The sequence below is a fragment of the Gigantopelta aegis genome, chromosome 13 (genome assembly GCF_016097555.1).
Source record: "Gigantopelta aegis isolate Gae_Host chromosome 13, Gae_host_genome, whole genome shotgun sequence".
NCBI lineage: Eukaryota > Metazoa > Mollusca > Gastropoda > Neomphalida > Peltospiridae > Gigantopelta > Gigantopelta aegis.
The window spans coordinates 26,631,927-26,647,578 of record NC_054711.1 but is presented as its reverse complement, the minus strand read 5'-3'; the positions used below and the strand labels follow the sequence as shown (position 1 = coordinate 26,647,578).

Sequence of the window (15,652 nt, the reverse complement as noted above, 5' to 3'; positions counted from 1 at the left end):
TTGTGATTTCCATTTATCACAGTGCTCAGCGTTTTGGCATTGTGAACTACTTATAGATACTTTTTTGTTTTTCAGTGTACGGTACTACAGTAACAGTGCACTCTTAAGAGTTAACAGTTGGTTTCAAAACGATTTCTTTATTTTTGCATCTATTTTGAAATACATCTTTGATTCAAAAAAAGATGAACATTTCTTTATTAGAAAGTGAATGCTAAAAGTGAAAGAAATGTTTTATTTAACGACGCACTCAACACATTTTATTTACGGTTATATGGCGTCAGACATATGGTTAAGGACCACACAGATTTTGAGAGGAAACCCGCTGTCACCACTTCATGGGCTACTCTTTCCGATTAGCAGCAAGGGATCTTTTATTTGCGCTTCCCACAGGCAGGATAGCACAAACCATGGCCTTTGTTGAGCCAGTTATGGATCACTGGTCGGTGCAAGTGATTTACACCTATCCATTGAGCCTTGCGGAGCACTCACTTAGGGTTTGGAGTCGGTATCTGGATTAAAAATCCCATGCCTCGACTGGGATCCGAACCCAGTACCTACCAGCCTGTAGACCGATGGCTTAACCACGACGCCACCGATGCCGGTTGCTAAAAGTGAATTCCTTGCACCCTAAAACCTTGCTTTGAAAGTATAAATTATTGTTTGAGATGCCGTAATGTAGAATAGAAAATATGTCCAGTATCACCTTTTCCGGCCATTTTTGTGGCCATCTTGAATCTAAATGAAGATGCAATATTTCAGTTACAAAGTGTGTGTGGGTGGGTGGGGGGGGGGGGGGGGGGGTTGGGGTGGGGGTTACAAGCCAGATTTTAATTTTTATATAGAGGACAAAAAAACCCCAAAAACCCCATAAGTTTTCGTCTACAAGTGTGGTGGGGGCACATGACTCCACCCCCCCCCCCCTCACGGTTCCTATAGGCCTGCGTTATGATTGATTATAAATATGTGAAATTTGTTCTATATGCAACAAATAATCAAAGGGGAGGGCTAGAGGTGACTCGAGCTACCCCGATTCATATAATCCTTGACCAGGCCCTGGTATTTATATAATAATGACATATAACTATTAACTGCACGCATATAGATGGATATTTTAAACAACCGGGTCAGCTTACTCTCACTCTAAACATAATCGTGCAAGGAGTTTGCAATCACGACCGAATCCAATTTGTGTGTGTCGTCACATAGATGCGCTTCAGATTTGGGGTCGAATTTACCTCCAACGAATCGGCCATTTCTTAGTATTAAAAATATGTTTAGATAAATGAATTTTCTTTAATACACTTTCTAAGTCCGTTTCGGAATAATATCATACATACATTTTTTTAAAATATACGTTACGAAAGTAGACTAATATTACATTTTGCCACCAGTACCTAGACACCCACTTCTACAAACAAATAAACATATAATTTTTGAAAATAAGTGCACATCTATACACATCAGCATTTAAAGGGCTACATTCATGTCGTAATCTTGTATGTAATATATTTTCTGTTCTTCTCCCACAATAAAAATAAAATGGAACTTTATTTACCACTGGCATTAGATCTTTATTGAAAGACGACATTGTATCACACTTTCGAATTTTCTCGTTAGTCCCCCCTCCCTCCACAAAATGTTTCCTAGATCCGCCCTAGCAATAATACAATTTGTAGACAACAACAACAAACAAACAAACAAACAATAATAACAGAAGAATTGATTAAAGGGACGTTCCTGAGTTTGATGCAATTTTTAAGATGTTATCGACTAACAGAGACTTTTTAACGAGTGTAATTACATCTGATCGTTCTAATATTTGTATTAGGTTAAATTTCATTTTATTTCCTAAAATGTATTGTTTTGTACATACGAAATTATTGGAAGACAAAATCCAGTTTGGGCTTCTTACAAATATTAAGACGACCAGAAACACACTGAATATACAGACACTGATATTCTAAACAAGAAAATATATTTAATAGGTATGTTTAATCGTAGAAATATTTTATTAGTTGGAAACATATTACAATGCAGCAAACTCAGGAATATCCCTTTAAAACTGGAGCCATTCCACAAGTATACAGGAGGAATATTTTATATAAACAATTTATAAAACACGTGACAAGAGTGTTGGCAATCAGTATGTTAATTACAATATAAATAATTTTCTATAAACAAATACATACATGTTCTTACAAATGTTTGCATTAGTAAATGATGTGTGTGTGTATATATTTATAAATTCTTATTAGAGTTCCCCTACTTTTTTTGAAGAGTATATAGTGTGTGTGTGTGTGTGTGTGTGTGTGTACTCTTCCAAAAAAGTAGGAACTCTAATAAGAATTTACAATTGCCAAAACTGTAAGGTATATTAGCTGTGGGGAATAGTTATATGATAATAGTGAGTTAATTGGGCAAACATTACAACCGGTAGTTCAGTATTACAGTAGGTTTTACGACCACCAAAGATCTTGAAGGACGATTGGGGTCAGAAGTGAAATTTAAATGTTGACGGGTTTTTTTATCAGTAAATCGCAAATTCAAACAATACAAAATACTAAAAACAAAACAATAACAACTGTATGATCAACAGAATGAAAAAGATTGACAGAAATAATGTTCCACAGTGATTAATGGACCTTCCTGTTGAATTTTTATATTGACGTTGATCATCACATTATGTTTACATTTACCATAGTTTGACACCCAATAGCCGATGTATTTTTCGTGCTGGGGTGTCGTTAAACATTCATTCATTCCTGGAAATTGTCAAAATCGAGAATGACACCCCACGTACGTGTACGGGGCAACTGTGTAATGCACGTGCAAACTATGGAATGTGTTTAGGTATGTTGATAAACAGACCTGAGCGTTCTTTACTAGGATGTCTGTGGTCAAAACATATGTTCTGTCTAATAGTTGATATTAACATTAATTTTTTTTTTTTAAAAGAAGAAATGTTTTATAGGCACGGTGTAGTAAGGGTACTGGCTTTAGCTCCCCCCCCCCCCCCCCCCCACACACACAAAATAGCTCTATCCCACCCCCAATTATTCTGAATCAAAAAGGTTTTATTGATATTTCTCACATTTATCATGATGCATTTTACTTGTAGAATATAGGGAATTGCATTTCATTCATCTATTTTAAACATTTTGTACACGGGACCATATCCATAAACCCTAATAAAATTAAACGCGCTTCGAATAGTAAACGCGCTTCGAAAAGAGTAAAATCAGTTCAGGTCAGTTTTGAAATACAAAGTCCTACACATTGTAAATTGATAAATTGTTATTATTATCCGACTTGTTATCATTTGCGATTGAAACTGTAACGAATTAATTGATCGGATCGTACAGTTGCTTATTGTAGTAATTATTTGAATGTTACAGCAATTTGCTACATGGCTGCGGTGTTAATATATTCAGCGCATACACGTACTTGTATACAGAAGTTATACTCTTGAAAAGTACTTTTAAAGGCATATTGTCATAGATCACTGACCTATTTAATAACCCAACAAAGTATTACCTGAACAAAAATAATTTGATTTGTCAATAAATGTACTTTATTCAACCATCTTCATAACTACCATACTCCATTTATGAATGATATTTTGTAAAAATAATTGAATTATGGCAATGGTCCATAATTAAAAATCTAAAATTGCCGAGAGGGTTGACATGGATTTCACTCCCTCATGGTTCAGTTAAGGTGATGCAATAGCTAGATTTGGTTTCCAACAATTAATGTAATGTTTAGTTATTATCCATTTTTAGAGAAATAAGGTCCTTAAATCCGTATGCCTTTAAAAAGTGTTACATTTATATTTGTCACGATGAATTTTACTTGTAGAATGCAGGGAATAGCATTTCAGAACATCTAGTTTTCAACATTCCCTGGAAAAGTATTCCCCTGTTGCATTATAAGATGTTTCCGACTTATAAAATATTTCTACGATTAAAATTACATATTAAATATATGTTCTTGTTTAGAATATCAGTGTCTGTTTATTCAATGTGTTTCTGGTCGTCTTAATATTTGTAAGAAGCCCAAACTGGATTTTGTCTTCAAATAAAAATATATTTTAGGAAATAAAATGAAATTTAACCTAGTACAAATATTAGAACGATCAGAAACACGTTTAATATACAGTCACTAATATTTTATGAAGAAAAATATATTTGATATGTAATTACAATCGCTAAAACGTCTCTGTTAGTCGATAACATCTTCAAAATTGTAGCACACTCAGGAATGTCCCTTTAATTAATTACTCAATTTGATCACCATACATATAATTAAACAAAGTACACGGTACAGTCCATTCGTCCTGCTGAGTGTATTACCAGCAGTCACCATTCGGCTTCCGGCACAGGTCATCTTGTCAAGCCAAGGTAGCATGACGTACACTATACTCAACGGTACCTTAACTTGAGACGATGACATCAGGTAAAAAAACGTAAAGTTTGTTTTATTTAACGAAGCCACTAGAGCACATTGATTTTTTTAATCTTATCATCGGCTATTGGACGTCAAACATATGGTCATTCTGACACTGTTTTTAGAGGAAACCCGCTGTCGCCACATAGGCTACTCTTTTACGACAGGCAGCAAGGGATCTTTTATTTGCGCTTCCCACAGGCAGGATAGCACAAACCATGGCCTTTGTTGAACCAGTTATGGATCACTGGTCGGTGCAAGTGGTTTACACCTACCCACTGAGCCTTGCGGAGCACTCACTCAGGGTATGGAGTCGGTATCTGGATTAAAAATCCCATGCCTCGACTGGGATCCGAACCCAGTACCTACCAGCCTGTAGACCGATGGCCTAACCACGACGCCACCGAGGCCGGTCATGACATCAGGTTGACAGGACCGTAACTGCTAAATGTCATTTAGGGGAGTACATACCCACCCCATTTTGAAAAACCATAACTCTTTTTCACTAAATAATATTTTAAAATTCAACGGTAACATGTTTTTTAAAATATTATTATTAAAATGCAATTGAATGCCTTTTACGTAACCCAATCTGATTAAAATTAGCTCTACTGGTGGTAATACTAATTAACCAGTGGAGCTAATTTTAATTAAACTGAATGGCCAGTGCCCTAACTTCTCTAACATTAACCCAGTGACTTTCTTGTTCAACTCGCTCCAACCAGTGCACCACGACTAGTACATCAAAGGCCGTGGTATGTGCTTTCCTGTTTGTGGGATGGTGCATATAAAAGATCCCTTGCTGGTAATCGAAAAAAGAGTAGCCCATGAAGTGGCGACAGCGGGTTTCCTCCCTCAATATCTGTGTGGTCCTTAACCATATGTCTGACGCCATATAACCGTAGATAAAATGTGTTGAGTGCGTCGTTAAATAAAACAGTTCCTTCCTTCTTGATGAACATTAACCCAGTGACTGTCTTCATGGTTGTGTGCCCAGAACGGAGTGCTTGAACCTTAACTGGATATAAACAAGAGAATCAAGTTAAAATAAAAGACAATTCTTACAAAGACCGCTTGCGCAGAAAGGAGATATTTTGGGGTTTGTACGTGTCTTTTGTAGACAGGACGTGTTATAGTTCTATATATAAAGCTAGATATACAAATTTGCTTTTCATTGCTGTTTGTTGGAGTCATTTGTGGTATGACAAAAAGCACAAATCGAGCGCATGAACGCTTTCACAATATCGACATTGATCACCCATGGTTGCAGTAGATTTGTGTAAGTGTCCGTACTATAGGTACGTCAACAGAGTGATCTATACAGTTTAGTTTATTGTATACTCATCTGAAATAAGTTGGATTCGTATAGGTTACATAGAGCGTCTGTCCCGGGACAAATTTCTGGCTATCCAGAGATCGGCACCGGGACAAACATGCTCGAAACCTTAGTGGTATGTGAGCATGTTTAAAAATTACCTGACCTGAGGTAGAGCGTTAGGTGACCAGATGGAGGTAACATATTGTCTTGTTTGAAGCATAGTCCACTAAAAGGGTTCGTTTCAAGACGTTTTAGTTTAACAGCGCCTCGGTTAAATGGATCTGGGTAAAGGTAATAATAATTCGACAAAACCATCATGCATGATCAATGCCATATCTCTGCACAGTGCAGTCGAATGGATATTTTTTTTGCAAAATAGTGGTTGATTCCATGAATTCGTGCCGAGTCTATCTAGTGCCTCGTCCATAGGAGGTCGGTTTTTAGGAGATCATGGACAATACATCCTTCTTATACTGCCACCAAGAAGACTGTCATTCCCAGACTAGGTTACTAAATCAAAACTAGCACAGGACAGAGCTCATTGGGATAAATATAACTGGGATGATATGTGCTCATGAATCACTGTCAAAACCGTGATGACATCAGGTGTTCGTGAAAGGTAAGCATTAGTTTAAAAAAACCCCAGGATAAATGACTAAATATAATTTGTTATTGTTTAAATTATTATTATTATTTTTGTTTTAATGTACATCGTGTAAACTTCAGTTTGTCGCATTTTCATTAAATTAATTTATGGGCGGAATTAGGGGACAAACACGGAAAGTCCATCTCTACCAATATTTCAGCTAGTACACTTCCCGTCCCTTCACTTTTAGAACCGTGTTAATCCTCCCCGGAGTAAGTGGCACTGATTTAAACAAAGAATAAGTTTACTTTCCTGCGATTTTAATTGATTTCAACTGATTTTCGTGTTTATATCCAATTAAGGTTTAAGCACGCTGTCCTGGGCACACACCTCAGCTATCTGAGCTGTCTGTCCATGACAATGGGTTAGTTGTTAGTTGGTTAGTGAGAGAGAAGAGGGTGTAGTGGCATTACACCTACCCACTGAGCCCTTAAGAATTCGATCTGGGTTGGAGCCGGTATCGGGCTGCGAACCCTGTACCTACCAGCCTGTGGTCCGATGGCTTAACCACTGCGCCACCGAGGCCGGTTGCGATTTTAAAATGTATTCAGATATTTTTTTTTTTAATTTTTATTATTTTTTTTTTTTTTATTAATTTACTATTTCTTGTCTTTTTCTTTCTTTCTTTCTTTCTTTTTTCCTTCTTCGTTTCTTGTTGTTGTTGTAGAAACCATTTAAAAGAATACTAAAGTATACGTTAGACCGTTAGACTATTGAACGCTTTCAGTGATAATGATACACAGTTCTGAAAGGTTTACCGAAATGTCCATTTCTTTTTATGACAAGTATATATGACACATTACACTCTTAAAGTCACTCAAAACATGTAGTGCCCAAGAATATTTGGATTGTACACACAGACAGGTATGATATACACATATATTGTATGTTTATCTACTCAATTTACTAGCATTTTCATATCATTATTATAAAACAGAAATTGTCATTATAATTTATTAGCATATACATGTATTATTATGACAATTAAAGTAAAACTTTCAAATGTATTTATACACATAATTTAGTAGCATGTACAAATATATTTATACACATAATTATCGTAACATGTAAATATATAGTCAGCAGCGGATACAGGGATGCGTGTGTTCGGGGGTGCGAACCCTCCCTTTCATACAAGATGCCCTTCTTAATATATATAAATGTGTTTAGCACTACTGTATAATTAGATCCACCGCTTCACACAGGAATTATTCACCATATTCGTGGCAAATTAACAATAAAGCGCCTGATATATATATATATATATATATATTACACATATACACACACAGTCAAACCTGTCCTAGCGGCCACCTGTATTCAGCAGTCACCTGCCTTAAGCGGCCACTTTTTTTCCCTCCCAAACGATTTATAACGTAAATGCACCTGTAATAAGCGGTCACCTGTCTAACGTGGCCAGCGGACACCCAGTTCGGATCCCAAATCGCTAAAATACTTGTATTAAGCGGCCACAGTAAATGTTTACTATTATATAAAAGGGATATTTAACAACAGCGATAAGATGCAGCAAAGAACCGATCTTCACACCTTCAGGTATACTAGTACCCATTCAGTCCCGACATCTCTACTGTGTATCAATTAAGAAAGTATGGCTATGGAGTGCATCTAATTGCCTCTGGGCAGGCTACGCTTGGCATTTGTAAGTTCACTTACTATGACAATAAACCGCATGAAGTAGAAATTAAATAATTAAATGAAAAGAAAACAAACTTGTTGAGAACGGTTAATTTAATACATTCCAGTTGCAGTTTTTCCAGAAGGAGGCGACATGTCAAAAGTTTATTTATAGTAAACTGCGAAGCACACATCCGTTAATTAGCAGTACACAAGCTAAAACACGAAACAACAACAAATGTTTTAAAGACGATATGCCGCAACCTGTAATCAGCGGCCACCTGTCTTAAGCGGCCACTTTTATCTACTCCCTTGTGTGACCGCTTAAGATAGGTTTTATAGGACAGGGATGGATATATATATATATATGTATGTACTGTATACATACATACATACATACATACATACATACATACATACATACATACATAGGTATATATAGTTATTTAACAAAATTTGTAAAATAAGCATTTTCTTTCGGTGTGAACTGCACGAAAACAGAAAGTATTGGAAGTTGATCAGTTACCACCGGTTTCAAAACAATAATAATGTCATAAAGACATGCTTTCGTTTTTGTTTGGTCTTAACAAAGGAAGGAAAAAACAAGAGGAGAAAATTGGACGAAACGTGGTCTTGGTGCCACCATAGACGTATGGGAACCTATTTGTGTAGTGGAGGTAGGCTGGCTTTTGCCCACTGGCGTAGCCAGGAATTTAGATGGGGGCAACCCACTATGGGAGTGGGGGGGGGGGGGTGGGTGGGGTGGGGGGCAACCCTAACCATGTATGTATGTCTGTATATCTATATATATATATATATATGATTTTATCAAATTTAATACAGCGAAAAAAGAAAGAAAAAAGCTTTGATGGGGTGGGGTGGGGTGGGGGGGATATGGCCCCATGCCCCCTCCATACGCCACTGCTTTTGCCCGAACCTGGATAACATTTATTCATATTAGCATTACTACCAAACAGCTATATTTGGGTGCAAACTAATGACTACGCATTTTTACATGGATTACAACTAATTTGCTGGTAGAATAATGGAAATACATATTAAAAAGGTATCATGTTAGCACATTTTGCTCGAATATCTCTATGGTTTTTGCCCCAATTTGAGGTTTTGCTCCAGCAATAAATGGCAGGTGCCCTTTCCCCCGTTTCATAAGCTTATGGATGCCCTGCCTTTGAAAGAAATGTTTGTTTTAATTTTTTTTATTATTGTTTCCAAGCTCATTTTGACAGTGTCAGGGTTAGGGTGGCCTGATTCATCGCCACACAAAATATTAATTAGAATATGAAAGTTAAATACTAGAAGAGCATATAGTATGGTAAGAAAAATGCTAATAATAGTAACGGTGGTAGTAGTAGTAGTAGTAGTAGTAGTAGTAGCAGTAGGCCTAATGTAGATGATTATAATAGTCAAGGAAATTTTTGTTTGATTCCTGTTACATGCCTCCCCCCCCCCCCCCTAAATTTTTTTAATAATAACCAGGGTACTGTAGGTAGGAAAGAAAAACGTTTTATTTTTTAAATATCTTTTTACACATTTTCGAGCTAATATTTGCTGAATAGCATTCCACATTATTATTTTAAAAGTTGACTCTTTTTCTTACAATACATACTCTAATCAGAATGATTAATAAGTTTATAGAATTATCCAGCCAGTGCTCCACGACTGGTGTAACAAAGACCGTGGTATGTACTGTCCTGTCTGTGGAATGGCGCATATAAAAGATCACTTGCTGCTAATCGAAAAAGAGTAGCCCATGAAATGGCGACAGCAGGTTTCTCCTCCTCTCTCTCTCTCTCTCTCTTCTCTCTCTCTCTCTCTCTCTCTCTCTCTCTCTCTCTCTCTCTCTCTATATATATATATATATATATATATATATAGATAGATAGATATATATATATATATATAGATAGATATATATATATATATATCTGTGTGGTCCTTAACCATGTCTGACGCCATATAACCGTAAACACAATATGTTGAGTGCGTCGTTAAATAAAATATTTCCTTCATTATGGAATTAAAATATTTTAGAATTATTTAAAAAAAAAAAAATTTAATCATGTAAATTAAAAAAAAAATCATTCTATAGGAATCCTCAGCTAGTAGCTCTGAAAAAAATTAATTCGACTCCAGTTTATATTTTATAACTGCAATCGGTTTAGGGTTGCAGAACCTTTTTTCTTGTTGTTTATAGCTGCAAATACCTCCCCTGGCTACGATGTCACAACCAATTAAAAGTTTTCTAACCTATTATGTGTTCAACGTCCCATTAAATCTATATAATTATATGTATAAACAGACCAGGCTTCGTAATTACTTTTAGGTTTAGTAAAATGTACTTATGGTAAATAAAGCCGATTATTTTAATATATTCAGCATACTTCCAGAGAAAGAGACAGCAAGAGACAGAGACAGAGACAGAGAGAGAGAGAGAGAGAGAGAGAGAGAGAGAGAGAGAGAGAGAGAGAGAGAGAGAGAGAGAGAGAGAGAGAGAGAGAGAGAGAGAGAGTGTGATAGTGAGACAAAAACAGAGACAGAAATGGGCGAGATGGTTGTGCGACAGAAAAAGAGACAGGGATAGAGAGACAGAACGGGGTGAGAGGGGTGTGTGTGTGGAGAGAGAGAGAGAGAGAGAGAGAGAGAGAGAGAGAGAGAGAGAGAGAGAGAGAGAGAGAGAGAGAGAGAGAGAGAGATCGGCGACAGTTAAATAATGCTGGTATTTCAACTTTCAGAAACAGAATTATGCTGTGTACAACAAAAGAGAAAATAAAGCTGCACCTAGAAAAGAAATGCCGGAACACTGATCATGTTGCAGATGAAGAAATCCAATCTGAAGCGTTAAAATTTATTACTAATGGGAAAAGGTTTGTCTTAAAAATTATTTATCTTTCCATAGTGTTTTTTTTTTTTTTTTATGTCACTCACTCACCCCCCTCTCTCTCACCACCCCCCCCCCCCCCCCCGTTTTCAAATTCTTTTCAAATCACTGGCATGATTTTGCAAGTAAGGTTTTGATTGGTCGAATGAAAGGTCAACTAGACATGAGCTCCAACGGGGTGCTGTTAGATCCACAGGTAATAGTAATTAATTAGATTGTTAAAGTGGCAGTTACCATTTGAAAGCAAACGTTAATACGCACGTTTGAAATAGCACATATTTTAACCCTTTCAGCACTTTCGACTACAGCAGCACATCCTCAGTCCAAACCTCGAGTCAAAGACAACATACGTTACGTGGAACCAGTTAACCAGAGCACACCCACGAACCAGATTGATCCAGACACAATCCAGTTAGATCCGGTTACAGCCAGACAACCACGGGAAGGGAGACAACAAGCAGGTGCAAGAAATGTACATCCGGTTACGGCAAGACAACCGGAAGAAGTCGGAAAAGTGTATCCGGTTACAGCAAGAGAACCGGAAGAAGTCGGAAAAGTGTATCCGGTTACAGCAAGAGAACCGGAAATAGCGAAAAAAAAACCACCACCCGAATCACTGTACCCGTATCACGCAGATGCAACCTATCGCAAAAGGGACGATGCTCGTCAGAAACCAATACCTTACTACGACGATTCGGACGACGAAAGCCCCAGACAGTTGTATCCACACAACTGCAAATGGTTACAATACGACATAGCAAGGGAGCCCGTCATAGGCGGGCTGGGACAAGGATATCGGGTTCTGAGAAGGGACTGGAATAAAGGCGCTTACAAATTCGTGTCCGTTGATTGTCTTCGGGATCCGACGGTGCGTTGGGAGCTGGATCGGTCAATTTGTGCGAGACTCAGAGAGGACAAGTATCTTCCATACCTCACGGATATCACAGTCGCTGAGACCGTCTGGGGGTCGGCAATAGTCGTTGGCGATCACATGAACAAATCCGTCAAATGCTTCTTCTATAAGACCGACCACTACAGGCACAGCTGTTTTCATCTCAATGACTTTCCCAAAGGAATCACTAGGTCGACACTAAGTGGCGTTGCTGTAGCGATTCCGGATGCAAAGAAAATACTGTTTCTAAGCGTGACCCCTGAACTAAAGTATAACTACCACGTGATCACGCAGAAGAAATATCATTACTTGGCAAGCATAACGGAGACCAAGCTGGCAGCTAGCGCCCCCTGGGAACACGTTCCAACAGTGGATGTCGTGGATTCCTCCGGACACGTGATATCGTCTGTCTGCGCACACGGACCTATTTTAACGCGCCCGACGTATCTCACGGTAACACCAAACAAGGAGTTAATCATCGTCGACAAAGCCTTTCGCTATGCTAGATGGCGAAATGACGTCATGCATGAAACTGATTTGCGTCAGTCTGTCGGGCAAGGTGAAATGGACGTACCCATTCGAAGACACGGGGTATGCGGGTCAGGGTCACGTGCTCAAACATCCGACTGGCGTGAGCTGTGACAGAGACGGTGGCGTGTTCGTTGCAGACTACAGACGTCACAAAATAGTCCAGCTGACGTCACTGGGCCGATTTGTAGCAGATATTATTACGCCGGATGACGAATTAAGTAGTCCCGACGGGGTGTATTACGACTACCACAAAAACAGACTGTTTGTCGCGGAACGTAGAGGTCAGATAAAAGTGTTTAATCTTCCATGGCAAAATATACATGTATGACTTAAATCATAACATAGATGGGATAGCAAGTAAAGGGTTAACACTTTTAGTTACTGTTATATCTATTAACTGAATTAAACTGGATTTAACCATAAACCACAAACACGAGATTTAACTCGCGAAAGTGTATTCCAGAAGAGGAAGATCATTACATTATATCATGAGATCAGAACCTAACTCGCTAAAACTCGGAACAGACTGCCAGTAGTAACACGGACTCGGACTGCAATACACTACATTCCTCCCACGTCTCCCAATTGTTAAGTTCACTTGTATTCTTTCAAGTATTTTGGTAGCTGCTTTTCTCGTTGAGGTCTAGGCGATATCACTGTAACCTGGTTTTCTTGAATTACATCCGATTCAGTAACCCAAAACACCATTCTCATCATCATAAGATGTAATGTAAACTTCTGGTTGATTTCCATCTTGGTGAACTCTATCTGGGTCTTCGCAATACTTGCGAACATGTGAAATATTGCGTTTGTACTGTACTCCTTCTGGTGATTTTTACCGTTATTCGACTGCCACGTCTATCAATTACATCGTATGGAATATTCGCAAACTGCGTTGAAAGTTTGTTTTGGATAACCATGTGTACAAAACATCCGTTCAAGGCTTTCAATCAGTTTCTCTGAAATTATTGTTTTCAAAATGTCTATCTCGAAAAACCGACTATAGTAGTCCACTACTACAAATATTTAACTACTATATGGTAATGGTCCAAGTAAATATGCTGCTAATACTTTCCAAGGTCCGGACGGCAACATCGTCGACTTTATAGGTTCAGGAGGTGATGGTTGACTAACTAGTTGACACCCGAGGTGATGGTTGACTAACTAGTTGACACCCGAGGTGATGGTTGACTAACTAGTTGACACCCGTGGCATGATCTCGACTTGTACTCTATATCTTGGTCAGCAGTTGGCCACCATACTTTACTTCTTAATCTTTGCTTAGATTTGACTATCCCCTGGTGTCCCTCGTGCGCAAGATGTACCACTTGTTTCCGCAATTTTCTTGCAATTACAATCCTTGATCCTCGCAGAATCAATTGTCCAAGTACTGTCAGTTCAGTTCTCACCTGTTTATATCCCTCAGGTGTATTGGTCCAAATTCCGGTTTGAATACTCTCATAATTTTATCATCTCCGGATCAACAGACTTTTCTCGTTCTACGAGACCAATTGGAACACTATTCGGTGTTGAGTTTTCTGCAACGAATCAAATATAGTCCTCTGCCGTATTATCCTTCTATGGTACTGATTTGTTTGTAAATCGTGACAACGAATCTGCAATGATAACATTTCCTGGAATTTATCGCACTTTGAATGTGTATGGCTGCAGACGAAGAACCCATCTTTCAACACGTGCACTTGGTTTGGATTTAGTAGAGTAAATGAATTCTAACGGTTTGTGATCAGTCAACAGTTCAAATGTCAATCCATAAAGATAAGTATGGAACCTCTCACATGTCCATACCAGTGCTAAGGCTTCTTGTGTTCTGTCTGAGAATACCTTCGCTCAACATCTGACAAACTCCGACTCGCATAACTGATCACTCTTTTCTCCCCGTTTTGTTCCTGAATTAACACCACAACCAAACTGACAGGACTAGCATCTGCAATTACTTGTGTAAATGCATTCTGGTCATAATATCCCAATTTTCTGCATTTGCTAATCGCTGTTTCAATTTCTGGAAACTTTGAGCTTCTTCGTTACCCCACACAGAAAAGTGTCATTTTCTCTTGACTTTAATCTACATAATGTCTCAGACACAGTCGCCAGATGTGGAATGAACTTCCCACTGAAATCGGCCAGTCCCAAGAAACTGCGAACCTCACTAACAGTCTCTGGTTTTCTAGCTTCTAAAACTGCTTTCACTTTTTCATCAGTTGGTCCAATTCCTCGGGATGACAATTCATGAACCATGTATGTCAGTTTTGACATGCTGAACCGACATTTTTCTAAATTCAAAGTCAGTCCCAATTCTCGAAATTTCTGTAACGCTATTTCGACTTAACAGTTGTGTTCTTCTACCGTTGAAGCATCATTCAAGAAATTGCTAACACCTTCACAATCTTGATGTGCATGTTGCAAAACACGTTGATAGATCTCTAGTGCACAGCTAATGCCAAACGTTAACCGCCGATACCGACAGAGACCCTGATGTGTAGCAAATGTTTTTATCTCCCTTGACTCTGGACTTAACTCGATCTGATGGTAAGCCCACGTTATGTCCAGTTTAGTGAAGATTTTGCTTTGATTCATTTCTTGCAAAACTTCGTCTACGGTTGGAATAGGAAAGAAAGAAGTGTTTTATTTAACGACGCACTCAACACATTTTATTTACGGTTATATGGCGTCAGACATATGGTTAAGGACCACACAGATTTTGAGAGGAAACCCGCTGTCGCCACTACATGGGCTACTCTTCCGATTAGCAGCAAGGGATCTTTTATTTGCGCTTCCCACAGGCAGGATAGCACAAACCATGGCCTTTGTTGAACCAGTTATGGATCACTGGTCGGTGCAAGTGGTTTACACCTACCCATTGAGCCTTGCGGAGCACTCACTCAGGGTTTGGAGTCGGTATGTGGATAAAAAATCCCATGCCTCGACTGGGATCCGAACCCAGTACCTACCAGCCTGTAGACCGATGGCCTGCCACGGCGCCACCGAGGCCGGTAGGTTGGAATAGGATGCCGTTCTCGGATTACTGCAGTGTTTGCTCGTCTCAATTCAACACACACAGTCTTATATCCCCATCGTCTTTTGGAACTATTACTACTGGTGATACCCATGGTGTAGGTCCTTCAACTCGTTCAATTATTTCAAGTTTCTTCTCCAACTTTTTTTGAAAGTTTGTCCTCAACAGAAAAGGACCGGCCTCGGTGGCGTCGTGGTTAGGCCATCGGTCTACAGGCTGGTATACAGCACATTCGATATCTCATTCGTTTT

General features: G+C 38.6%; 1 protein-coding gene across 1 annotated transcript; it reads left to right on the top strand.

The window, feature by feature from the left end:
• The first annotated feature begins 10,743 nt into the window (after positions 1 to 10,743).
• LOC121387738 lies at positions 10,744 to 15,090 on the top strand. The gene is made up of 2 exons (XM_041518936.1): positions 10,744 to 10,930; positions 11,238 to 15,090. The coding sequence occupies exons 1-2, from the start codon at positions 10,921 to 10,923 to the stop codon at positions 12,476 to 12,478; spliced, it is 1,251 nt and encodes a 416-aa protein (XP_041374870.1). The 5' UTR covers positions 10,744 to 10,920; the 3' UTR covers positions 12,479 to 15,090.
• Positions 15,091 to 15,652: the final 562 nt, after the last annotated feature.